Below are 27,923 nucleotides of genomic sequence, written 5' to 3'. Positions count from 1 at the left end.
CGCTTGACTGAATTACATTCAATCACATTTTCCAGGCAAAGAAAAGAAGACAAAGTAGTATAAAGTAGTAAGTATTTTATTTACTTTTCAGGCTTGAATATGTTTCATATGAAAGGCAAAATTAAAATGAATACTTTTCCTCTCCATAGTTTAGGCACATTACAGAAAGGCGACTGTAAATGAGGCTGTCAGTAACAAAACAGACGAAGATTGGAGAAAAAAAAAAAAAACGCAGAACAAATGACACTTAAGGGCTTTGTACACCCACACAGGAGTTCTCAGTCTTTCTGTTTGATTTGACCTCTTTACAGTTCGTTGTCCCGCCACAGTGAGTACAACAAACCAAACAGGAGAGTCAGGGACATGCCAGTCAAACATGGTCCATACACGCTCACACAGTGCTGAGAGGAGGTCCCACCATCCACAAATGAGTGACGACACCTGTGTGGGTGTACCGATGGCTGTGCGGGTGCTGTAAGCCCAGCAGGGTAGCTGAATGATGTGGCTTCATTTAATGTGATGTGTACACAGACGGAGGCACGTAGACGTTAGCGGACAGGTCAGCAATAAGAGAAATGCAGCATTGGAGGGAAAGCTCTCCACAAGAATCATTCATTGACCACTGGAGGAAAAATAAATGTAATATGGAGGAGCTTTGGGATTAATATCGACGTGCAAAAAAAAAAAAAAAAAAAAAAAAAAAAAAAAAGATGCCAAAAATTTTCAGTGAGACCTCAAGTATTCGCTCCTGTCCCTGCTTTTACCTTAAATCATACCATATGGCTTAGGTGTGTCTCAGTGGTCAAACACTGAGTGAGAATACTGAGTTTACATCATACAGTCATCACATACAAGCAGAGAAAACACTGTTTCTGATACAAACCTGGAAAGATAACACCATCGGTTATATGGGCTCACTGAAGGCCCAGACCTCCCCCCCCACCCCCCCTCCAGGCACCTTTTGTCATCCATCAGTCACAGAAACACAGCTACAACAAAGTCTGAAGCTTAGACTCGGTCTGTTCCTCCCAAACACACTTCTCACGCAAAGGAGATGAGAACTCGCCGCACATTTAAGGGCACCGACATTTACCTCAAGAGAAGTCTTATTTACCAAGTTAGACTAACATTTATGAGCAGAGGCCAGAATGAGGATCTAAAGTTGGGAATGATGAGTTATGAAGTTTAGCGTTTGGCATTCACTCGGTTTCCATTTTTGCACATTTTGCCGACAATAAATTCACGGGCAGTGGCGGTTTAACTATCTCATGGCAGTGGAACTTAAAATCCTCACAGGTTTCTGGAAAGCGGCTTAGTGCTGTGACAAAACTCCCCAGGAACATCATACACAAAATGTCCCTCATGTCTGTGTGGTGCTGCAAAACATAGCGAGTCAAACAACATGGCATAATTTCTTTACCCCTTACTCTGGCAATACAAACCGTCTCACTTGCTCACAGCACTGAATTTCTTTTCTAATTCAAACATTGGGGAAACTCCAATTGTACAAATGTTAACAACTGAAAACCAAAACAAGCTGGTCGCAGGAAAACCCCTTTGCTCAGGAGCTCAAAACCACTTTAAGAGATGTCTGTTGGTGTTGAAACATACATCTCAAAAAGAGTGACAGCTCATAGTAATGTCAGTTATAGTAATGGCTATTAGGAACAAATTAAAACAATGATCATTTTGTTTAAAGACTTGAAATGTCGGTAAAAAAAATATCCACAATTCTAAAACATTCAATTATGAATCCTGAGAACACAGGGCACTTAAACATGTAATCCTACTACAATCTCCATCTCCAGTTTCCATAATTACAGCATTTATGGTATACAGACAAACTTGAAACATTTACCATGTTCTCTATGAATGAAAATGTTTTAAAAATGTGAGTACATGTACATAATTGTGTTCCTCGAAGCACTTTGTTCTTAAAAAAAAAAAGACCCATCACATTATCCAGCAAAGTTATCAGTATTGTCATTTTAGCTCACAGCCCTAAAGAACATTCCCTTGATTGACAAGACGACTGTGTTGCCATTAAAACGCCTATAAACATAGGGGAAGATGATACGAGCAAAAATCAGAAAGAGAGGAAAAAAAAAAAAAACGGACAATTTTGAACACAATTATCATTCAACACTCAGAACACAACCCCTTTTTTTAGGGTTGACATGTATCCCTGGTCCTGCTTTATCACACAGTGAAGCGATAAGATTTCCTACAGACATGATCCTTGAGCAGTAAGACTCAGTGAGGGAGACAGATCCTTGAATGTGTCAGACTGGCTTGTAAAGGCGCCTGCGACGCAGGAAAATGGAATGATGTGCAATTTTTTGGAATGTAAGTTAGAAGGAAAAAAGAAAGCCTGGCTGTGTGTGTGTGTGTGTGTGTGTGTGTGTGTGTGTGTGTGTATGCAGACATAACATATGATGCTGCTTTCTCTCCCACTGCTTCTAACACAAACAGGTTCTGACTTCTTCCTGATGCCTTCAAAAAAAAAAAAAAAAAAAAAAAAAAAAATTAAATATCCCTCCAGGATTAGGGTGTTACACTGGAGATGCATTCCTCCACAAAGCAGAGAAGAGGGAGACATTAAAAATAGCCGTAGAGAGCCCTCGTGTTTTACACATATACATTAAAAAAAAGAAGAAAAAAAAAAAGAAAAAAAGAAGTCACATTATGAATGTTAAAAGGTTTAAATAATTCTAATAATTAAAAACATGGAGACAGGAGCTCTTTGAGAGCAGGTCAGCTGCTGCTGTTCTCTGGCCAACAGCATAGCAGGAATAAATATATATATTCATATACGCCAAATAGAGAAGAGCAAAGAAACTTAACCACGAAACAGTTTCAAACTGATACCTTTTAGAGCTCTCTCTCTCTCTCCCTCCTCTTAGCCTCCAAACTAAGCAGCTGTTGTGCACACATAGAAACACAAGGAGGACAAGCTGCTCTGCAAACAACCAGTCCAGAGCTGGGACTTGTTCAGCCTTGTTTTTGTTCTCCTGTGAACGTCCGTTTCTTCTTCCTGTCCACAGCGGTCAGCTTCCTCTCAGTCCCCCCCCCCCTTCCTCTAATGTCTGAGTCCCTTCTTCTCATTAGGCGAGTGGTGGGGAGGCTGGGCGGCAGGGAGGGGACAGAGGGAGAGAGGGAGAGAGAGAGAGAGGGGTGGTTGGGTGTTGGAGAATGGAGGGAGGGAGAGCTGCCTGAAATGTAGGCCAAAGCGGTGGTGGGCGTTTCCATGGAAACAGTGTTCACAGCAGTCAGTGACATCATCAGTACGGGGAGAGGCGACTGGGTGAGGAGGAGGGGGTTGAGGGGGGGTGGGTGGGGGGGTGCAACAGAAATGCGTCCTGATTGGCTTGGACTCAGACACGGTTCTCTCCGCCCACTCTGGTCCTCCGCAACATCCTGAGGTAAAGACAAAGACAGGAGGATGTCTGGAATCTTCTACCGCCTCCAAACTCACTGCACACACCAAAACCAACACACCAAACATTTACCTCCTGTTCTGTGGGTCCATGTGGTCCAGCAGTGTCTCCTGGGACACCCTGAAGTCATCTAGAGGGGACTGGTAGCGGGATTCAAAGGAGCCCTCCCTCCCCCTGTAGGCCATGGCCTGGGCTGGCGACTGGGGCAGAGCAGACATGCTGGAGGAAGTCGAAGACACCGAGCTCAAGTCCCCCAAACGTTCCCTCCCTGCTTGGGCAGATGCTGACAGTGATGTGGCCCCGACTGCAAGAAACGGGCTCAGAACCTCTCCGTTTTCATCCTGAGAGAACAAGGAGGAGAGAGATGATTCACGCACCAGAGTGACAACTCCAGGGGAGTTAGTCAAATGTGAGCTTTAGATCACTTCCTATAGAATTTACATACAGGCTCATTTTAAAAGAGTAGTTTTACATATTTGCTCTCTTGCCGAGAGTTAGAAGAGAAGATTAATACTCTGTTATCTGTATGGTAAATATAAGGTTTACTAACTAACTAACTTACTAACTAAAAGGCTAGCCTGTTTTGTCAAAGGTAACAAAATCCTCCTATTATCACCTCTAGAACTGATATAAAGTACAAAGTATAAACCGACACGTCGTGGTTTTACAAGCAGTTACATGCCAGGCAATTTCTTGGTAAATTACTGGTGTCTAGGAAGTCCCCAGGCCTGTGACATAACCCACTTGTAAAGCCAAGCGGTCTTTTGGCTTGAGCTGCTTTCTGTTTGTATATCGGCGCTCGCAGTGTTTATTGAAAGTGAAGACATCATGGAGCAGGTTTAGGAACGGCTCTCTAACAAACAGCAGCTCACCCTGCCTCTGACGATGTCCATGTGGACTAACAGAGAAGCCAACTCCAGATCCTCGTTGTAGCTGTTCTTGAGAGGTACTGACCGGTAACCTGGCGCCATACGAGGAGACCGAGACAAGAGGCTTTCATTACATCACAGATTCACAACAGGACCTTTGGTCATCTCAGAGAGCGTATTATTGTTGTGTGTACCTGTCTTGAGACCATGAATGGGGAATGTGGCCTGAGCCAAGAAATTTTGGTCATTGAACATGTCGATCTCATAAACCACAAAGCGGAGGAAGGCGAATGCGGAGTTGCACACTGTGAACTGGAATGGCTTCCGGGGCCACGTGGGGTTCAGACCGTTATCAGCTGGAGAAGACAAAACAAAAAACAAAAAACAAAAACAGATGGAACGAGAGAGATGAGAAACGCACAATATGTATTTACTGATGGTTTTGTTACTTTTACCAGTGATACAGTAGTGGAACAAACTTCTCAATAATCATATTGTGTTTCTGTGTTACACATTTTTAAAGCTGTGTCAATATCCAGCAAGAAAAAAATCTTCTTCTTTCAAAACACAGGGAGGAACATAAATAACAAGTAGAAAATAGCAGAGGAGGCTGGACATCCTTGTTATTTTGGATCTATGCTGTGTAAATATAAAAATACAATAACAAAATTCTGGTTCGGAATCTACTGTCCATAACCGCCAACTCCTCAAGAAGTCCGTCAGTGAGAGCACGACTCAACAGCTTGTATGAAATGGTATGACAATAAAAGCAGCATGGTTACTTTCCTTCCTTTAACTTCCCTAATAGCACTGTCTGCCACATAAAAGTGCAAATACAATGATATAGTATGTGGGAAACACCTTATACGATAAAGCCACAAAACAATTAACCATCAATTGCAACATGTTTCTTCTTTGACTGAAACCAGACCATAAAACCTTATGAGAGCTGTGCCAGAACAATGTCCACACTATGCAGCGTGTTTTCCCTTTTTATTCCCACACATGGCTTAGTTGTTTGTACAACTTCCTGTTTTTCTAGGACCAGACAGGAAATTACACGAGGGTAATGTATCCAGTAAACAGTATCTACTCATTCCTTCAGTTCTGACAGAGTATCACTTTACTGGCAGAGGAACCCAGGGTTAAAATTAGAGCAGCTCTCACCTTCTGAGTCAGTTTTTTGCTTGGCGCTGTCGTACTCTGCCCCGCACACCTCGATCTCGATCAGAGGACAAACTATGCCACGACCGTGCTTGGGAAGGTGCCGTGCGCCCAAAACCTACAGAGGAGAAGAAGAGGAATACTTAAGATCTTTTCACGTCACAGAAATATAAATGCAGACACTACGGCTGGGTTTCTATAGTCTAACTCTGTGTTAGTTCTGGTAAGGAAAGTCCTTTTTCAATGATTTCCGAGCGTATTTGTGGACATTAATTGCAGTGGGCATCTGACATAACGATATCTTTTGAAAGTGTAAGTCACACCGAATCTAAAAATATATGTATCAAGTCCGTGTGTTCATATTTGCCTGACGCCAAGAAGGAGTGCAAACTACCTCAGTGAGTTGTGTGTCACAGCTTCTGCTCCAACTGATGACCATGTAGATAAGACAGTCAAACCAGCAGCCAAAGTAGAATCACTAATCTCTTGTTGTGGTTGTCAGAACACCAGCAAGCCACCCCACCCCCCACCCCCACCCTGCCTTTTCTCTCAAGGCCTGGGGGAAGTGTGCCTCACAGACTGAAAACATTTGTATAACGGCATCACACGTGCAAACACACAGTGCAGTCATCACACCACTGTACCTCTATCTCTAGAGTGACTTGTTCAAGGCCTCGTAGTGTATGTCTGTCAAACGGATCGAAGCTATCGTCCCTCATGATGGGCGGCTGAAGGACGTAGCCACTCCTTCCATTCAACATGAACAGGGCCTGGTTCATCTGCATTGGCTTGTCTGCGCACAGGAGATGGAATGTTAGAAAAATAGATAGAAGCTTTCATATGTGTGTTTATCTGCTCTGACAAGAAGGTAGATACAGCACCTGCTGTCTGGAAGTTGAGCGCTACCAGCTGGGACCCGCACAGCCACATCGGCAGCGGGTCATAGTTAGAGGAGTCTAGTCTCTGGCCTCTGGGGTAGATCCTGGACAGCTGTAGTCGATTGTACTGCAGGAACTTCTTTCCTTTGATCTTGTTGACGTACTTCTCTGCCTTGGTCTCGGGGAAGGACGACATGTCCCGGAAACAGGCTCGCTCTGTGCCGATCTCTACATGAGGCAGGGAGAGAGAGGGCAGTGCTCACCTACCTGTACTCGTATTGGACATGTGACTACTGAATTATGCTGTAGGTATGAAATCAGTCACATCTATGCTCCAGTGTGCGTTTTCAGTCCAGTGAGAGTGTGTGTGTGTGTGTGTGTGTGTAATCCTTACTATCTTCATCGAACGGCACAGGCCTACAGTAGATGACCAGCTCGGATAATTCCAGTGCAATCTTCTTCCTTCTCTCCATTATCTTCCCCTCTTCCAGCTGTGTACAGAGACAGTAACAAAATTCACAAAATTTAATCTGATGCAGACAGAAGCCTAAAGCTTTGTTCTTCCCTCTGCAACTACTGCTCAGGTGGTTGCACCAAGCAAGACGGAACAGCTTCCAGGTGAGTGTGTGTGTAACTGTGTGAGTCTGCTAACAAACAACGCATGTGCTCACTGCGTAGTCTAAGTTCCCTGAATACAGGTTGTGGGTATTATAGGGCAAACACAAGTCACGACTGGCCCTGTGAACACACAATGTGGCATGAGCACGTTATAAATCTTAGCCTGCATTTCCTGTCAGCCACGTGACACGGTATACATACCTTGGCCTCTGAAGTCACGGTGACCTCACGGATCTTGAACACCCATTCCTTGAGCTCCTCTTGGCTGTTGGCAGCGACGTCGAGCACAGGGCCCGTCCGCATGGAGGCATTCGGTACGAGGGAGAAGACGTGGGGCCTGCTGCCCTTCCCGTCAGGACGCACAACTGAGGAGAAGACAAAGAAACGGGTCAGAAAAAGGTGCAGAAAAACAGGAATGAAGAAGACATTTTTTCCAATTTTAAGTGGGAAAGTTTTCCTCCAGCCACCAAAAAGGATTTTAATTTACTTGCATCTATAAAAAGTAACTGGACTTAATAAAACAAATATGAAAAGGGGCCGATATGGAGAGACAATACTGCTGTCTGCAAATGAAGAGTGGTCTCGGCTTCATTTACCTTTGGATACACAGTCAGTGTAATTTAGAAACTGTTAAACTGCATCATCACTTTCTCTGCCAGTGGTGATGTGAAGGAAGCCTTACGACAAAGTGTTCAAGGAAGATATAATTACATCCTTCCCATACAACCACTAGATGGAGCCAAAGAGCCACCCAAACACACACACACGCGCACACGCGCACACACACACACACACACACACACACACACACACACACACACACACACACACACACACACACACACACACACACACACACACACACACAGAGGGTCAGGTAGTAAGTGATCAGCAGAGGCCACATCAATGCATGAGAGCATGTGCCAACACTAATGGGTGTGTACTGATTGGACTGAAGGATGTCAATAAAATATCAGATACAGATCTGGGAGAAAAGCAAGAGTAATTATAAAACTGAGTGGAGAAGAATTAATAATAGAAGAGGCTGATAAAAAATAGGAGATCATGTGCAAGCATATGATGGCCAGAAAAGGAGGTTGCCCTCTGGCAAGGTGACTGTCTGCTCTGCAGCCCTGCAGCACAGAGTCGAACAGGAAGTGGAGGGGCCACGCACCAATCTGACAGGAAGACACGTCCACACTTCCTCTCAGTAGATCTCCCAGAGGGCTGTTCTCTGTCATCTCCTGCTTGACAGAAAAGAGCAGGATTAGGATAGAAGTTGTCGCCTCTTTTGAAGTTATAATCCAAATTACACATGTGACAGTGGATAACAGACAGATGAGTGACAAGGCCTGACCTCCTTGTTGGAAGATTGGGGACAGGCGCCCTCATTACACTTTAAATATACAGATGTGTATCTGTAGCCCTCTCTCAGTTTGTGGGTTTGATACTCACAGCTCTGTCAGGCTCTGCCGCTGATGGACTGATCTCCTCCACGTAGTTGGCAGGAAACCACAGCTGCTTCTTCCCTCCACAGTCACCCTTCCACCTAAAAGAAAAGGAGATGTGATAAGATATATTGAGCAGATGGGAGGGAGGGAGGGAGGGAGGGGGGTGTCCTAAATAGATAATGTAGAGCTACATCCTGCACGAATGCTATGCCAGGCCCTCACCATCCTCCTTCCTGTTTGTCCACATTAGAGATGATGGCGCTCTTGGTGAAGGAGAGCTCATCGTCTCTCTGGGCTTTATACTCGTACATGGCTCTCACCGTGCACTGGAAAGACAGGGCAGAAGGTTTTGACGCACACGTTCACTGTGCAGAATTCAACACATGAACTCCACACTGTATACTCACCTTGAACGTTGGCATTTGGTTCGCCTCCACGTAAAAGCCTGGATTCCTGCCCTCATACAGAGACCCGTAGTCTGGCTCCTATTGGACAACAGATTGTGTGATAACAGGTCTTTTGATTCGGCTGCAGGGGATTTTACCATAGAATACTAACTACACAAATTCATATTTCTTTGAACAAAACAGTCACATTCTGATTGAACTCTTAAGACAGACAATATTTGTTGTTTATTAATCTCTAAGTAAGATTAAGTAAGTAAGTAAGTAAGTGCACCATAGACTGTATACTGGTACTTACAGCAGTGCCTATCTTCTCCAGTGTGTCCTCATTGATGGGGTAGCGCAGCTTCATTTTGCGGTACAGAGGGTGCTTCTCGTAGTAGCTGATGAGATCTACTAGGCTGTCAAACTCTGAGGTGCCCAGCACCACGGTCTGACCCTCCTGCTGCACACGACAGTGCTTTATCTTACCCTCGGCCCTGTTAAGAAACCACAGATATCCAGTCAATTACTTTGCATTCATTTGAATATTAGTTATTAGGATAATCTCAACTCTTCCAGGTACATTAAAAAGGAATTTAAAAGCCAATAAGATATAAACAAATATCACTGAATGGGGCAACAGGACTGAGTTACCTGAAGGAAATGGCAAACGAGTTGGGTTCTGCCCTCTTCCTGACAAGGAAAGCCCCGTCACGTGGAACCCTCATCAACATGTTCTCAGCATGGCTCCTGGAGAGGTTGGCATGGTACCACCTTGGACAAACAACAAAACATAGATAAAGGCAGGGGCACAACTTTTCACTTCGCACCTCTTGTCAGCGACCAGTCTACAATGTCTGTAGTTATAAAATGATATTCAGAGTTGAAGCAAAAAATGGGGCAAAGCAGTAGCTAAAAAAAAAAAAGTACATCACTGAAGGTCAGTACCTCATGACTTAACATTATTTCTAATCAGTGTTAAGACTCACTCTTTGCTTTCGTGGGCATTGGTCTGAGGCACCGGCTCAGTCAGCTTCATCTCAAACTCATTGCAGCGCAGCGCCACCTGCTGGTAGTGGCTGATCAGGGCAAAGAGCGTGTCGAACACCAGGTTGTCCGTCAGGTAGAACTTGGGGCTACCTGCCTCCTGACGCGAGTGGATGCGACAGTGCTGCACCCGCCCTGAACGCCTGGTGCAGAGATGAGTGACATGGAGATAAAGAGAAGGTCATCATTAGATCTTCCAAGTGAAAGCTCGGTGAAACCCCCCCCCCCCCCCCCCCCCCGTTAACCTTGAACATGCTGTCCTACTCTACATGTTGTTTCCATACATTGCGTGTGAATCACATACACACAGATTGATTAGCTTTAGGTACATCCACTCGAGGCTCTGCATAAGTAGACGGAAGGTGAAGGGTTTCAGATCGTGACATCAATCACATTCAATCAATGATGGAGAGACTGACAGTGAGATTGATCCGCCAGTGCGTCACTCAGCTATTTGCATGAGTTAACTCGACAGAACACACACAATGAGTGAGGGAGAGTTTCCCATAGCACAGTATGTTATATAACAAGACACGAGACGGGCTGTAATTCAGATTCAACTGATGTTAATAACAAACAGTAAACGCCAACTAAATGCTAACTGTAAATTGCTAAATAATATTCCCAACCAAAGTAAGAGGTTTTGCGTTTATATTACCACAGTTAAATGCAGTGAACTTAAATGTGCTCTTTCCTATTATTAACAGTAGTTTTGTCTATATAGTCCTGTGCTATCTACAGCCCATAGCTGCCAAAACAAATGCAGTTAAGAGTCTTTGTAAAGTGTGCAGCGATCACGAATGCGAAAGTGCGTGCACTATACCAGAATGACAGAGTGTAGTCTCCAACAAACGTCTCGCTCTCTCGGACCAGGAAGGAGCCATCAGGAGCTCCGGTTTCTAGGCAGTACTCAGACAGCAGTCTCTCGGCTATCTGCCGCCCGTCCCGCCCTGCGCCCAGCTTCCCGTGGAACCATTTCTCTGTCACGTGCTGGTCCATGCCATTGGACACCTGTGAGGTTAGAAAACAGAGGGAGATGCTATTCAGCTCAGAGCTATCAACACCGCCTCCTCATGTGCAGAGAAAAACCAAGTGAATAGACCATCATGATATCTAGAGCAAGCAGAAAATGCTCAGGCCCCATTGATTTTTGTAAAAAATTTCATAAATTTCAAAATATTAATTTTTTTCCCAATTTTAGCAGAAGGCTAAAGCCATGTGAGCACTCAAAACTAAAATGACCTCCAATCCTTATACAGCGTTGCTAGAGTACTTCTACTAACCTCTCTGTGCTCCTCCTCGTCATCGTTACCCTGGTTATTAGAGGTCTCTTCTGAGTAGTAGATCTTACTACTGGTCAGGACAAAGAAATGAGGGTACCACTCCTGGATGAAGAGAGCAAAGATCAAGGAAGAAAAATAGTTCAAAAGAGTCAAAGTGGCCAAAGTAAGCAAGACATGCCTTTTTTTTTAATTTTTTTTTTACAAAGAATTCAACACACCAAGAAAAACAGTCCACAAAATCGAGGCCTGGCTCCAAGAATAAGTACAACCCAGTTATGAAATAGATGTTAATCAGAAAAGAGTGGTCAGCTGCAAGATGATGATGATGAGGCTTTGATTTATTACAGCTAAAAGCAAAAATACTTCGGAAAACATAAAACAACACACGGCTCAAAACAGAAGCTACTTCTTTCCAAAGGATTTCAAGCTTATCATTGTTCGTCAAGCAGCGTCAGGACTCCTCTTATACCCGGTGAACATGCTTACATGGTTAATGGGGTCTTCTAGGTACAAGATGCCGTTTTTGATGGAGTTGCTGATATCGTTCTCCGAGTAGGGAGTGGATGTGGACACCTCCTCATAGGCACTGCCCTCTGCAAGCTTCTTATGCTGCAGGGGATGAAGGCAGAGGAGGAAGAAGGGAACATACAATCAGAAATACTGGATACAAAACATCAAGTCATGCTTTTTTCCTGTAGAAGAATATAATTTATATATATATATATATATATATATAAAATCATTTATATATTATATATATAATCATTTCTCATGACTCCAGGTGGCTCCTGACCTTGATGAGGATTTTCCTCTTGAGCTGGTTGGGTGAGGGCAGTCCATCTGCCACAATATCCACCGCCTTGGTCAGCAGCATGTCTCCAAACACCTTCTTAAAGTGAGTGGCCATATTCCTCTGCTGCACAATACTACAGTGGTCCTCAATGGACAGGATGATGGGGTAGCTGAGGGGAGGACCACAGATACAGATTCAGAGTTATGATTTCATAGAAATCCCCTCCTTATCTGCACTTATCTTATTTTCTCACACTCTACAATGACGAGTGATGTCACTGCAGCCTGACCACATTGTTTCATCTGATATTTCTGCGTGTGCGTGCGTGTGTGTCCTATCCCCTTTATCCTCGTCATCTCTTATCCTTTCACCATCTCATCACCACTGCCTGCTGTAAAAATACACAGAGTGGGTGGCATGGAGACTCACTCGGATGTGACAAAGGCGTGCTCTTTGATGGTGGTCAGCACATCAGAAAACTTGATTTTTGTTGTGAGGGTGTGTCCGTGGTAGATGACTGGCATTCCATCAGGACCATCCCAGCAGTCCACTGAAAATAAACACACATACACGATGCACGCGATGTAACTTCCTCTAGTATATGTACATGAAGATACATGTATTACAAAGTTACACAGATGTTTATGTCATTTTTGTTTGCTTTTCTATGAAGCAAAGTGACCCTTCAAGTCACTACAAGCTGGTCCTATTACAAAAATAAAAAAAAAACCTGCTTGACAAGGGTTTGTTGGGAAGGTAATCTACAGCACTGTTACGTAACAGTCTGTGTGTGAGCGTGGGTGAGGGTGTGGCAGCTGTATTAAAGGGTGAACTGTAAGGAGGAGGGGTAAGACAGTTAATTATTAGGTTGGAAGTCAAGTGACAAGTGATTTACTGTACGTGTAGTAAAACTCTAGTGTGTGTGTGTGTGTGTGTGTGTGTGTTTGTGTTTGTGTGTGTGTTTACCCACATTCAATACAGCGGCAGCCCATCCTCAGACAGCGAGCGTACGCCTCCAGGGACGACTCACTGGAAAACTGGTCTCCCGTCAGGTAGCTAAAAATAAGCGAGTAACGTCAAAGTACGCAAACAAAAACACACATCTAACCAGTCTGTCAAAGGAGTCACACGTCAGGGACTGTACCACAGACACACGCTTTGTATGGTGGTAGCCTAAACACATTGATACTGCTAAATCAAAAGGGCTCGTTCCCTTTTGTTGACTGGAGTCAACACTTTTTACTCATTCAGTTAGTCAACTCAAACATAATCAAAGCTACATGGTAGTTTTCATTCCACTGCTCCAGTGTGTATTGTTTCCCAGCTAGTACAGAAGGTTATCATTTGAACTGCCTTTCACACGCTTTTCAATGGCAGGAAAAATACATTTTCCTGCAAAATACACGCCTGGATCTCATTCTGGGACATAATTGTTAAATAATACACTTTTATCTGATGTATGAAGTCAGTTCAAAAGCCCTCTTTGGTTCGAAGTTTCAGAGAGAGGATGCCAGACTTCAGTGTTCCCAGGCTGTAATTACAATTGGCTGAACTAAATGTGAGCATAAATGTCCTCCATCCCGCCGTTCCTTACGTGTTGTGCGAAGAGGAGATCCAGTAGTGGGACAGGGGGTTGTTCATATTCTCAGGACAAACTTGGTCCAGGGAACAATCCCAGATGGTGTTCTCTTTGGAGAACAGGTATGTCAGGAACTACACAGGAGAGAGGAGAGCAGTGAGAATGAGGCTGAATTCAAACGTAGGCATTGCCCTGTACTTCAACACTCCCAGACTTCACTGATGTGTACCTGAGGAAGTCTCAGAGTGACAGGGGCTGTCCGAATCCACAATTTATCAAGTCTGCAGAAGCCTCAAGGCAACTTTCTTTGGACTTCCAGAGAGTCCACTTGGAGTGCACTGACTTCATTCTAAAGACTACCCCTAATTCATTGCCCCCTAATTCATTGCAATATATGTAACAATACAACTAGAGTTGCAAACAAGTTTAACAGGGTGGCTCACTGATCCAAAGCAACCAGGAAGCAGAGAGCATCACCAAGTACAACTTTAACACGAAGTTAAGGGCACACTGCCAGGATCTGATCCAGCCTTGGACCACAAGGATGTTGAGTCTGTGTCTGCACCAAAATTATTCGAAATAAATCATTTTGTGCCATATTTACGAGTGATGAAGTGTCTCTTATAAGTACTGTTCTCTCAAAACTTAAAGAGGCAAAAGCTCAATGAATGTGCAATCAAATCCCGGACTTAACTTACATCCTACATTTCAAACTGTAAACATTTGCTAAATAGTACATAACATTTGTAAATGCGTGGGTAGTGCACACATATATTAACAAGCGGACACAGTGCAAGTTGACACTGTGCAGTGCAATGACCTCAGTCAGTCACAGAATCAGATCTGATTTTTCACACACACACACACACACAAGCACACACAGAATGTGCAGAGGCTTAACACTTTGGATTTATTTTTTATAATCTGCAGAGTTAGACAGGAGTTAACGCTCAAGTAAAACTGTTACGTTACTGTGCATATCAACTACTATATGATTGAACACTTCAGATAAGTCATAGTATGCATGGCCCTGTTCAGAGCTGGTGTTCACATGCGTCCTCAGTGATCCCATCACAATAAATCAGCTCTGAGTTCGTAAGTTCACACGTTGCCTTAAAATGCGTCTCCGCATGCGTCTCGATTGACAACTTGTGACTCCATCTCACTTCTCCATTTTATATGCATATAAACAGGTATGTGTTTTTTTTTTTTCTATGTGTGTGTATGTGTGTGTGTGGGTGAGTGAGTGAGAAAGGGTGAGAGAGAGATAGAGAGAGAGAGAGCGAGCAGGGCGCGGAGGGGTTGAGTGAATCAATGCGCTGTGCAAAGCTCTTACAGTGAAATAAAAGTTTTATCCGTTTGAAATAGTAAAATATTTTCGGTTCATTATGAAACTGTGGTGGGAGTAATCAGACTGAGACAGAAGATGCCAGTGGAGTAGGCGGTCCTTAAATGGCCCAGGACGGATTTGCGTTCACACTGCTAAAAGAACGTGGACAAATGTGGCCCAGACAAACCTCCGAATGTGGTCTGAGGGATCGGGATTTCAAATGCGTCCTCAATGCGTCTTGGATTGCGTTCACACCTGAACTTAGAGCTGTCCGCTTGTGATCGGATCACCTGAGACAGATGTTACTACCGGGTCTGAACAGGGCCCCTGACAGAAGTCTGCAAGTCCAGAGGGTGAACATTTGGATTCAGTCTGTACCAAAACAGTTGTGGTGGTATTTGCTGTCCTATCAGCACGCTCGCCTTTAACAGATTTGCCAGTACGGGTCAACAAAAATAATTTTTCTTATTACCAATTTTTCTTCTTCAGGTGTTATTCTCAGCAATCTACACACGCTATTTAACATAGTATAACCGCAGGCGCAGAAAGACAGTACCAACTCCTACAGGCTGGCTCGCACCAGCTTCCTCTTTTCAGTAGTCAATCATAGCTTTATGGTGACCACAAAAAGCATCCCTCGCTTTCTGCAAAACTCTCACATGTCAATAACCTTTTCTATCTGTGTGGGAGGAGGGTGCTTTAGGCTGAGATCATGGCTATCCATGTCAATTTCTGAGCATCTTCCACCCACACCAACAATACAGGGGGGGGGGTGCTTCAGAAAAGATATCTGGCGAAAAACATGTTTAAATTTTCCATTAGTAAGCAAAGAGCCAAAAAAAGAGCAAGAAAAGAAGTGAAAAAAAGATGTGGAAAAGAAAAAGTGATAGGCGGTGAGAGTGTGCGTACCTCGTCTGCGTGGAAATAAGGCTGCTCCACTTCTCTCAGGGGGTCCTTCAGGTAGCCGAACATAAACTCCTGAACCTTGTTGTCGTCTGTAGCCCACATTTCCTGGATTCACATATAAACACGGACGTATTGGAGCATGCAAATCAGCAATAAAATAAATGTTAAGAGAGAGATTACAGAGATTACAGAGAGATTACCATTTGAGACTCCAGGAGGAAGCTCTTGAAGTCCTCTAGGGAGATCCTCGGTTCTGGTCTGTCAATGAACCTGGCAGAGAAAGTTGATGGTTCGCTTCAGTAACCCGTGACGCTGCACTAAAGATTCACTGTGTGTGTATGGGGTTTAGTTTTGACCTACCTTTGTAGAAACGGGATCTCCATCTGTAAAATTGGTCCAAAAGGAAAATTTCAGTTAATTAATCAAAGTGCAGTTCTTTCAATGTTTCGTAATGTAGATGGACATAGACATCCTGTAGGGGGCTGGGTGCTTAGTGGTGGGGGGGCAATGAGGTCATCCATTTAATCTGACCTCAGCCTCCCTGCCTGCATCTCATCTGTGTGTTTGTGTGTGTGTGTGTGTGTGTGTGTTTGTGTCCTAATGGCCTCCACCAGAGGGGTTTGGTGGGTTTTTAACTGGTCCATATTGATCTCACAGCCATTTGAGAGCAGACAGATGGGGGAGGAAGGGTACCTTGGCAGGGCATCAGATGGGGAGCTTGGGGATGAAAGTGCTGGGCCAGAACTATCTGTGGATGCCGAACAAAAGACTGCACTTACGTTTTTCTGAGCGTCAAACATGAGGCTGCGATAGAGCTGGGCAAACTGACTGAAGGACACGTCTCCATTCCTCAGCTCTGACTCCTATAAAACAAGCAGCACAATGGCTGTTAACGGCAGATAATAAATCTTTAGCCTCGAACAACATCACACTGAAAGGGGAAGTGGGCAGAAAGATGGGAGTGGAAGGGGGTTAGCGATAAAGTAGGAGGTGGTTACCGGAAGTTTCTCTCGGAGGAACCTCATGTTGGGCACCCTGTAGTTGACCTGGCTCAGCATGCTCTTCAGATCCTTACAGGATATCCTAAACACATACACACGTTTTGTTGCAAAATCAAAGACAAACATGGACATGCACGTACAACGACCACAAAGACTTCTACCAACATTCACACGTAGACACACTTAAAAAACTTGCAAAACGCACGCCCCTCATGCTCGTGTTTTTCTGGCTTCACTTTTACTACACAGCCTGGAATTTTGGCCCCGAGGAGACAATACCCTAACAGCGTGACAAAGGCTCGCGCTTTCGTCAGGGATGTAACAGACAAACATCTCTGTACATCTCCTCCATCCTCTGCAGTCTGTTTCCTGCAGCAGGAAGAGGTGCTGGTGTGTGGCTGAGAGCTTAGTTCCTTCACTACACCTCAACAAGAGCTCTTTCGCAGACACCTACCAGCCTGATTTTCTACTTGCCCTAGATGCTACACTGGGGAAAGGGCACACAACTGGTGCACCAAACAATTGAGTTACACCTAATGACACCAATTTCCTGTGCGGGTGATCGGATTACCTCTGCAGTTTTCATCTTTTAACCGAGCTGACTTACCTGTCTTCTCTGTTGCGATCAACCGCGTAGAACTGCTTGCGTAACCACCTAAACAAAAAAAAGAAGAGAGAGAGGGGAATTTAAGCGATTTAATGCGAACATAAATTCTGTTAAGTAACAATGCCGTCTGTTTACATCAGCTGTCAAAAACCTGAGCTTTGGATGGGGTGTGTATTTACATTGGCGTTGTTTACCTCTCTATCTGAAGCGGCGTCGGTGACTTCAGCGTGTCGGCCACAAGCCAGTTTAACCCCTTCACCCACATGGTCATCTCCTCATCAGACGTAGCTGAGGAAAAAGCAACATATGATTCACTTTTGATGATTTTCCAAACGGTTCCCCCAAGGATTTTTTCGGGGGGGTACGTTACTTGCACAAAACAAGGGTCTAAGTACAGAGGTTGTCGTATACTGTGCAGATTGTAAAGCTGTTCTAGGTTTTGATCAAACTTGTCATCTTTGATCTTATAAAATAAAAGAAATCTGACTTGAGCACAGGATATATTTATTCACATACACAAAAAGCAATACAAAAAAATAAATGTGAACATCTGTCGTACTAATGGTTGACTGGAGGAGGTTCATAGTTAATGAACTTACTAGAAGAAGTATTCTTGTTCACATATAAATATGCATGCATCTAATGCGGTGAAGTGAGATATGATCACAAGTGAGTCAATCAAGACGCATTTCAAAGACAGGTGTGAACTGAAGTACTTATAGCTGAGCACTTGCGATCAGATCACTGAAGACTGAAGCATGTTAATACCAGGTCCGAACAGGGCCTATGATGGTAAGGTAAAATGCTAATGCGCTACTTGTATCTGAATGTAAGCCTCTCTCCGTGTCTGTACGTACCTGCAAGGCTGAGTGATTTAAGGCGAAACTCTGTGCCATACAGGATGACAAAGCAGTGAGCCTGGTCCAGCCGCGCTGCCGAGTCCTCCACATAGCGCTCAAAGTCACGGGACTTCTGTCCAGGACGGATCTCCTTTATCTCTCGAATGTCAACTGGGAAAAGACAGACAAAACATTACAACAGTTAGCAAAGCAGAGAACCACCATTTCTCCCGGAGAGCTGGGCGATATGGACGAAATCGAAATCATCATAATGATAAAAATAATGTTCATCATTGTGATTATTTTTGAGCGGCATCAGCACTGATCTCCGGATTCAATTCGATTTCGGTTTAACAAAGCCATTCATTTTGATTTCATTCAAATCTGGATGATTCGGTCACATAGGCTAAAAGCAAATGTTGCGTACAGCCCTCTTCAGAATTTATCCTGGGAAATAACATTTTTATCTACATTTAACAGATGTTTCCTTGAATATAAAATCGGGTGCACAATATAAGTTAAATTGTAAACATATTTCCTGGGTACATAAAACTGTGGACCAAGAATTTATTTTCTTTGGCAAATGCCAAACCACTAAAACATGACTTATCTATATTTTTTTTAGGCCCACATGTGCAAAAGGTTGAACAAGAATACTTAATAATCTGCACCTTTTACAAGGGCACATTAATCATTATCACTTTGATATTGAACAATTACACTTTATACCAGATAAAACTTTATGATGATGTGATTTATAGACAAGCAGTTCCTTCTATCCTCAAACCCCTGGATTCAGTGTACCATCCTGCCCTCCGTTTTATTACTGGTGATGTTTATGGTCCCCATCAATGCACCCTCTACAAGAAGGTTGGTTGGTCCTCTCTATCAGAAAGACATGACATGCCTATTCATTTACAAAGCCCTTAGTGGGGGGGTTATCATCGTATATTACGTCTCTCTTGGGCAGATCAGTTGATGCGCCCCAAACTCGGTCACACGATCGGCTAACACACCATATGCCTGAGGAAAACTTTGGGAAGGCTGCATATGGAGTCAATGCCCTAGATACATGGAATAAGCTACAGAGCACTTTAAAAATTCAGATATCTATAAGTTATACACTTTTTAGAAACAAGAAGTTTTTTTTTTTAATGTACATCCAGGTCTCTTTTGAAAATGAGATTTCTATCTCAATGGGATCAACCTGAATAAATAAAGGTTTAATAAAAAACTGATCAACATCATCAATAACTTGTGAGATAACACCAATATGATCACGTCTTCATGTAACCTCTCAAACTCCATAAATAATGATCTTGGATGAGCTTCACACCCAAGTCCTAAGTGTTTCACACTTTCATTTATTCATATATCAGTTTCTAACAATAACCTTCCATCACAGAGACCAGCATGCAGCATGAATGAGTTTCAGGCCCCTGACCACATAAAACAGCGAAACAGAGGACATGAGCTGAACCACATATATGTACGCTTAAAATAAAAGATGTACAGTAGACAGATAGTTATTGATTCTATAGGAACAAGATGATGAAGATACTGACCCCAAATTAAACTTGGTTTCCCCCCCACCACTGAAATCAACCAAAACCACCATTTACTAATCTGAAACACATTGAGCAAGTCGCACAAACCAGTTTGTGATGGGACTCCGAAAGGCAAGTGTGTGACTTTTAGGGGTGTTTGTGGTTTTAAAAAATTAACAGTGCAAAGTTCATAATAACACTGGTATGCCATTTAACAACACTGGCTCATATCTAGAAATTATTGTATATCTAATTTTCCCTACACTGGACTTTTCAAAAAAAGCACCATAAGGATTGCTTCATCATGTATCTTTGAGGAGGATACTGGAAAAAGAACTGATACGGTTTTGTCTCGACTCCATTAATGAGAAGTTAGAAACTATTAGAAGGGGTCAGAAACTTCATAAGAGTGTCCGCTGTAAAGTAGCTCCGCAGGTTCCTATCAGCACTACATTAGCAGTATTTAAAAGACCTACAGCCATGACTCTCCTGCTGAACACACACACACACACACACTTCTTTCAGCTCCTGCTCCTCTTCCTGCACCCGAAACACACATCCTGTGCTTTTGTCGCCTACACACCACATCTGTGCTTGTGCATAGGTGAGAATGTGCATATTCAAAAAGTTATAAAGAAAAGGAAAAAGAAAAAAGTATGTCTTCTCGTGCAGATATCCACCAAGCTGAGCTCTCTAATCATACATCACATCTCAGTTTACTCTCCCGCTACACGGGCCAGCAGACTTCCGTTGAGAGCAAGGCAGCTATGACAGGCTGATCTGTTACAAAACACTTTTAGTCATTTGAATCAAAATATTTAGAGCCCGCCTCAGACAGATGCAGGAAATAAAGAGATAGCCAGAGGTGTAACCTTACCAAAGGAGATGAGAGGAGGTATCCTGCAGCACACCCCCACACTTCCTCCAGTGCTCTGTCCTGCCTTCCACACCATTTCTACCGCTCCTCACACGGGCTGGTTTTATTTGGAATTGTGAAAAAAAACATTGCCAATAACATACCTGAGTTTCAGAACCAAATATGACACCCTTGTTTGAGGTAGGACGGAGTCTAGTGCTGAAACAATTAGTGGATTATTTGGTAACAATTTTGTTAAATCTTTTAATCAAGAAAAACTGAATATTTGCTGGTTCTGAAATGTGAAGATTTTCTGCTTCTCTCTAAAATTGAAAACTTTTAGGCTTCAGAGAAAATAAATAATGTGAACAAATCACCTTGTGCTTTAGGAAACTGTGATGGAGGTTGTTTTTTTTTTTTTTACCATTTTCACCATAGCATTTTACCGATTAAACAATTAATTAATCAAAGACTAATCAAGATTGACTGATAGTGAAAACAATTAGTTAGTTGCAGCTGTTTATACATTTGCACTAACTATCTGATCAAAGAATAAGTAAAGACTACATCTGACCAGGTATTTGATACAAACTTTTGGTAAGTGACAGTTTGAAAGTACAGACAGACAAAAAAAAAGAAAAAAAAAAGTTTTGATCGATACTCTGCCCCATTTCTCACTCAGATAAATTCAAAATCCCTCATCACATCTTCAGTTCGTTCGATACATCACATAAACAGTGTTATGTGTTGCAGAGAAAGGAAAATTACAACTGCACAATATTGACAAGTAATCATATGCTATTATTTTGCTGTAACTGTGATACAAATAGCATCTACTGACAGAAAATTATTCAAGAACTATTTTGATAATTGATTAAATCGTCATTTTTCAACCATTAATTCCAAACATTTGCTGGTTAATGACGTTCAAATGCTACTTTTCTTTGTCATGTCTGGTTACAAACTGAATATCTTTGTCTTGGGAGTGAAAATACATGTGCATCATCTGGGCTATTGGAAATGAACAAGAAGCCAATTGAGAAAAGATTATTCAATGGTTAGTTGCAGCTGTAATTACATTATAAAATATACAGACGTGTCTGATACTTCACACGTTGACCAAAGAATAAATAAAAAGCTATACTGTATATTTTGAACATAAAACTCTATTAGTTGCAGTAGTTCAAATGACAATTTTCAAATTGTCGAGTGACAGCCCACAGCATTACAGTGTTTCAGCGTGCACTTCGACGTCAGCTGATCGTACCAGCTCCTTTGATATCACATCGGATAAAGTGAAGCGGAGGACTTCCTACCCCCCCGATGAGTAACTTTCATGCAGCTAGATGGGTTTTGTTCCCTGTTTTAACACAGTGTAAATGGAGCGAGTCTAACTGTGGAGCTGTGATTGTTTTCCAGTGACAACCTGGTCTTTACTGTAATGTTGTCATATAGACATGAACAATCTAAAGGTAGATGCTGATTGCGCAACCCTGTTGCTGCCTGTGGGTAAACGTCCAACTAATCTGTCGATATGTTTTATAGAAATAAGCTGGGTTGACGACTAAGTTTGTGCAGAGAAAAGGAGCGGTGTGTCACATTGAAATGACATCAGACGTCTGTGGCGACAAAGCACGTGCATCCTTTGCGGAACATATGGAAAAAGCAGGTCAGAGTGATGACAATTTCCACAGGTTCTTCCAGCCACATTTACATTACTGAAAAGTCAACAAAGTCTACTGGACAATTTCTTCATTATTTACAAGGTTCCGTTCCAAAGAAATTTCCAGGATGTAGCTGGTGACGTAATTTACGTCACATGGTTTTAAACACAGGTCAGACCGGTGACACTTGCTCATTCACACTCCACTGAGATAAAGATGATGTACAACACACAGGTTCCCAAAACCCTCTCTTGAATACATCTCACATTCCTCCGTGACAAAGGACAGTAAGGGCTACAGCTATGTTATGTTCAATATACATTAATCTACTGAGTATTGTCCCAGTTAATCATTTAGTTTTTTTTTATACATGTGAGGCAACAGGGCGAAATGTCCATTCCAGTTTCCAATGCGACATCTTCAAATGTCTTGTTTTGTCCAACCAGGAATCAGAAGCCAAAATATCCAGTTTATGTACAATTATGTGTAACAGAGAAAAGCAGTAAATACTCACAACTGAGAATCAGTAACTACTAAAACTAAAATGGCGTAAACGACTTAATCGTTCATTATTTTTCTGTTGATCGCCTAATCATGTAACTGACTGACTGTTTCAGTTGTAGGATTCAAATAATAACAGTGAAGCCATAAATAATCAAAACGATCAACTATTGGGAGTAAGTATTACTATGCTCTTTGCCCCACTGCGTCATCAATTCTGCAGTAGTTGTGGCACGCCATCATTAAGTAATGAAGTGTGAAAAATGTGGAATCCTGTCTGTCAAAATTAATCTGGTGTCACAGTCCTGCGTGTTAACTAACTGGTTACGTTAGTCCTGTGGGGAAAGCTGAGTGTGAGCGGGACAGAGGCGGCTGACCGAGCACCGGCTACCTGGTCGTCAGAGAAGCCTTGAGGATCCCTCAACACAGACCCATATTCAGACTCATGAGGAATATGTTGAACTGTATTACTTTATACAGAGAGGTGTTTCTGGCTTAAGCGGGGTGGACAAAATAATAGAAACATCTGTCCCTTTTAACGTAGTACAATTCAACAGCACCACAAACTGCCACCTGCAAAATGCCCATAAAGCTGATTCAGCATCTCTCTTAAACACCTTCACCACACACCGAACATTATAACCTTCATGACGGTAGGATTTATTGCAGGACCGCTGTATTAACCTGCATTCGTTTTTTGTGCTAGGGGTATCTAGTAAACCCCCAACTTAGTATATAAGCTAATATCGGGCAATATACTGGCCAGGCAGATTTAACGGTATATTTTCTGTAAACTCAACTGAGCAAAGACACTTCATTACACTGATGTAAAACTCGTGTGAACACCCATAACAGTGTAAAGCAGTCCTGTTTATTGATTTGCAACATTGCCAACAATGGCCAGAGATCAGTCTCATGGTATATGTCATACCCAGAACTCAGCTCCGACAGTCTTTCTGCAACATGAAAAAACTAAAGCCCCCTTCCTGAGCAACGCTAGTAAATATGAGAGGATCTGATGCTGTGGTGGGCAACACCTGAGATGGGAGGTTCCTTTACCATGGTACCAAATCATTTCTCAAGAGTGTGAGAACAAATTTGGAAGATCATTCATAAAAATCTAGAATTGACTCATTCAGAGTATGTGCATCTCATTACTCACTTTGACATCGGAGTTGCTCTTTCGGGATGATAAAAGTGGCAAAATGACGTGTCACACTCAAACATGAGTACGATTCATGTTGAACTCAGTTACACTCAGAAACCAGACGTTCTCAACATGGTTTCATTTAAAAAGACTTTGTATATGATTGTATATGTCAGGTATAAGACCTTTCCATTTATAATGTCCCCTGGTTATACAGTACTTCTAACAAGTCTCTTACCGCCAATTGCTCTGCGAAACCACATCCTGCTTTGCCTAGATAGTTGACTTTATTATCTATCTTGACAGCCCTACATTTATTGCATCATACTGTGATTGATATACACAACGGGGTCCAAATGTCTGAGACCACTTTCCCATTCAAGTGACTGCGAAAGTAGTCTCAGAGTTTTGGACCCCACTGTGTATCTGCTGCCAGTTCCTTTGTTGGCACGACCTCGTGTGCATGGAACAAGCATCTTTCTAGAAATACAATGACAGCACCAAAAAACAGAGAAATAATCAATCTGAGAGGAAAATTTGTGGAAAAAACCCCCAAAAAAACAAAAAAAACACTTTGATCAAGGGACAAACAGTTACGCTTCTCAGCACTTTATATTTATCTACAAACTAAAGTGCTGATTTCACAGTTAATGGACATCATTCTCTCACTGCCATCGATAAGGGGGTAAATACAGCCGGCCAAATCGTTCCCAAATGATCACACACTTCCAGTAAAACCCCTCATATTCTATTCCTGTACGTTAATGACCGCCTAGGCCAATTTCACATCTCCAAGAGTATCAAATTGCAGCTATGAGCTCATATGTGTATGAAACAGAGAAGATGATACTGTTGTGTTAAAAAACAAAAAACAACAACAACAACAAAAAGAACTAAGCCTTCTGTGTTTTTTTTTCTGTGTGTGTGTGTGTGTGCTCTTTTTGCTGCATCCGGAGCAGAGTGCAGCTGTGCACAAGGCATCCTGCTACCCACGAGACAGACAACTTAACGACTCACTGAAGCCCTGCGTATCCTCAGTTAGACACGCTGTTTTGTTAAAGATTAACCTGAACGTCAGCTTCCTGGTAAATTACAGTATATTCCTATTAATGCAACTAAAGTGTTCCAGGAAGTGTTATTTCTTCTTCTTTTTGTTTACCCTGGATTTGTACCTGAGATGTGATTTATCTGCTTCTGGACAACACCGGTTGTTCCTCTAATATCTGCACCTGTTCTTTCAAAACATTATATTAATGCTACAAAATAAAAACTAAGAGTTAGACTTTTAGGTACTCTAAATGGCAAACAATATAACCAAATCCTATACATTTTAGCAAGACAGAAGAGTTACTTTAATTCACCAATCAGAGCTGAAATAAAATATGTAATATTGATATTGATCAGGAGGCACAACTGGCATTTTTTTCATATTGTTATATAGCTTGAATGTTGTATTTATCTGGTCTTGGAGGCTGCATCAGAGTTAGGTAACAAAAACTATTATATTGTTATTAGGCTGTTTTATCTGAATAAAAGGAACAATGATTGCCTCTACCTGTTTCACTTTCATTTGCACATTAATAATCCTTGTTTCTCTAAATTTTCTTGCATGGTAATATATTCTGGAAGCACCAAGAGTTCCCCTAAATACTGTTGCATTACCAATATTAATGCATTAATCAATAACATAGTGATATGACTTGAACTTTTGTAGGATCTAAAAGATTTTGGAAGTGACTGACATCATTCTCCAGCTGTTTACGATACCATCTTGTCATCATGTCATGTGCGTGCACCAAGTCTTTTGTGAGCACCTCACAATACTTTACAGTTGTCATATTTCTGAATGCATGTAAACCAACCAGTTCTAGCATGAATACCATTGTGCCACAACCAGTACTCAAGAGCATCACTACATGTCAGTGTGTATGTTTTGGGTTTGTGTTCGCATGCTACTCACTCTCTCCCTCTATTTTATCCGTGCCGCGAGTCCAGATAATAGTCCTGGTCTCCAGCTTGACCTGAAATGTCCTTCTCTCTGGCCGCTGGGACTTCTTTGAATAAAACAGTGTCAGTACTGTCCCCAGCTCCAGGTCTCGGTACAGGTTGTTCATCTCTGTGTCGTTGTCCATCCACGGAACAGGTCCGTTGGAAAAGAAGCCTGAGGTCCCTGCCATGTTCACTTCCCCTGTTTGTTATCCGCTTCCTCTCAGAACAATCTGCTCAGTCCAGGCCTAGACAGGGATACCTACAGCAGGAGAAGAGAGGGGGAAACCCATGAAACAACAATTCCCCAGGGACTTCTAGTGTGTCTGTGCTGTACACACATTATACCGCAGTGAAGAGTTGACACATGTTTTAAATAATACTGGAATCCTTACCATACATGTCCTGTACATGTTTATATAGGTGCAGAAATGCTGTCAAATGTGTACGAGCATCCAAATTATTTTACAATTACTCTGATCCTCATGTGTACACATTTTAAACAAACAATGTTTATTTTGATAAAAATACTCCTACCTATATTTTGAAATATAGGTGAAATGTGGACTTGTAGTATGAGTATTTTCTAAAAGCTTAAAATATGTCAAGTTATGAAATTATTTACACAAAATCCTTACAATAAAAACAACAAAACAGCATTAAGATATGACAAAAGCAATGCTGCCACAAGAGATAAAATATTGTTATGAAGGACACCTATAAAAAATAATTACACTAAATATTTCATAATTTACAATTTGCTTAGTATATGAACATCTAAGGTCAGTGTACTTGGTTTTACATAAATATGAACTTATTTAATGTTTTATACATGACGGTACATATAAAACAAACCCTACGGCATAAGTTCATGTAAAGAATAAATGTGGTAATAAAAGAGCATATATATTATATAATACGTAGCTATGCTGCATTAAATCTGTAGAAAAGTGGTCATAATTATAGAAAAACAGGGAAATTGTGTGTTGGCATACAAAGCATATAATCTAAACATTTCATAACATGTATGCTCTTATTGATTTTTCTACATGGTTATGGTTACTCTCAGTATTGTGTACAAATGGAAGCCTGCCAAGACCCTCCAGTAACACCACTGTGATTTATCATCAACACTGATGTAAATAAATGACAGCTGCAACCTAAAAAACGTCCGTCAAGGAGAAAACGTGTGGACTAAGCTCAATCACACCAGATAACTTTCTCTCCAACATGATTTTGCCTTTTCTGAAGCAGCGGGGAGGTTTCGTCTGATTTAGACTTGATATGTTAAAACAACTAACAGGCCTGTAACCTGCTGCAGAGGACAACAAAGTTTCCTTTGGATACATGAGAAATCACATTATTGGGAATACAACTGGTGGCGAATAGCAGCGGAGTGGGATAACAGTGTAACAAGAAACGTCTGGCTATTTTCACAGCGTGGAAACGGGGCCGGTGTGCGCTAGCATTTCGCTGGGCCAAAGAGAAGAATCATGGCTGGTTTCACCTCTGAAAAAAAAAAGCCCAGGTAGCAGGAGGTATTTTGCCGCTTTCTTCTTCCTCTCTTTCGCCTTTACCGTGCGGAGAAAAATCAACTGGAAAACAACACGTCGCAGGGGCTGTTGTGCTTGTACCTACCGCCGCAATCTCGGCCCAACCGCACATCTCCAACGGCTGAAGCTGCTCCTCTCTCCTCTTGCGCTCCCGTCGTCTTTCTCCTTCTCCTTTTTTTCCCCCGCGCCCCGCTTTTCCGTGATTAAATCATCGCTAGGGTCTGGAAAGGCGCTGCGGTCCCGACGATAAAAATCCCAGTTTCCTCTTCTCCCCTCCGGCCGTCCATAGAGAGAGGCAGGCAGACAGCGAGAACCGTGGCAAGACTACGCAAGTTTGTCTGCTCTTAGATCCAGCCAGCGCAGGCCCTTCCCCCCAAGCCGACCACCAGCAGTGTCATCAGACCGGAGTCAAAAACCAGGCATCCGCCGCGGGTTTTCACAATAAAAGTCGTGTCAAAGAACTTCTTACGCTGTTTTGTAC

At 42.5% G+C, this 27,923-nt stretch overlaps 1 protein-coding gene across 1 annotated transcript; it reads right to left on the bottom strand.

Moving 5' to 3' along the window:
* Positions 1–60: 60 nt before the first annotated feature.
* On the bottom strand, positions 61–27,790 carry plcg1 (phospholipase C, gamma 1). The gene is made up of 33 exons (XM_056385421.1): positions 27,528–27,790; positions 25,864–26,151; positions 18,207–18,359; positions 17,544–17,637; positions 17,350–17,397; positions 16,740–16,824; positions 16,521–16,604; positions 16,102–16,124; positions 15,942–16,011; positions 15,745–15,846; positions 13,521–13,639; positions 12,897–12,982; positions 12,356–12,476; positions 11,927–12,095; positions 11,620–11,742; positions 11,134–11,235; positions 10,674–10,861; positions 9,793–9,993; positions 9,458–9,577; positions 9,120–9,300; positions 8,825–8,902; positions 8,640–8,743; positions 8,422–8,515; positions 8,141–8,210; positions 7,168–7,331; positions 6,743–6,839; positions 6,352–6,576; positions 6,115–6,263; positions 5,474–5,588; positions 4,501–4,662; positions 4,310–4,398; positions 3,510–3,778; positions 61–3,417 (listed from the first exon to the last, which is right to left on the bottom strand). Exons 2-33 carry the CDS (start codon positions 26,078–26,080, stop codon positions 3,375–3,377), a joined length of 3,945 nt encoding a protein of 1,314 aa, XP_056241396.1. The 5' UTR covers positions 26,081–26,151; positions 27,528–27,790; the 3' UTR covers positions 61–3,374.
* Between the last annotated feature and the right edge of the window lie 133 nt (positions 27,791–27,923).

Source organism: Seriola aureovittata, chromosome 9 (genome assembly GCF_021018895.1).
Source record: "Seriola aureovittata isolate HTS-2021-v1 ecotype China chromosome 9, ASM2101889v1, whole genome shotgun sequence".
Lineage (NCBI taxonomy): Eukaryota > Metazoa > Chordata > Actinopteri > Carangiformes > Carangidae > Seriola > Seriola aureovittata.
Note: the sequence above shows the minus strand (reverse complement) of the source record. Positions and strands in the feature narration are given on the sequence as shown.

Bases quoted from the DNA above. Each gene is read 5' to 3' on its own strand.
- plcg1 (XM_056385421.1), bottom strand. From the start codon at position 26,080: ATGGCAGGGACCTCAGGCTTCTTTTCCAACGGACCTGTTCCGTGGATG. The intron at 17,638-18,206 runs GTACGTACAGAC...CTTTTTCCTCAG, and splicing joins TAAATCACTCAGCCTTGCAG to CTACGTCTGATGAGGAGATG. The intron at 13,640-15,744 runs GTACGCACACTC...TCTCCTGTGTAG, and splicing joins CTTATTTCCACGCAGACGAG to TTCCTGACATACCTGTTCTC.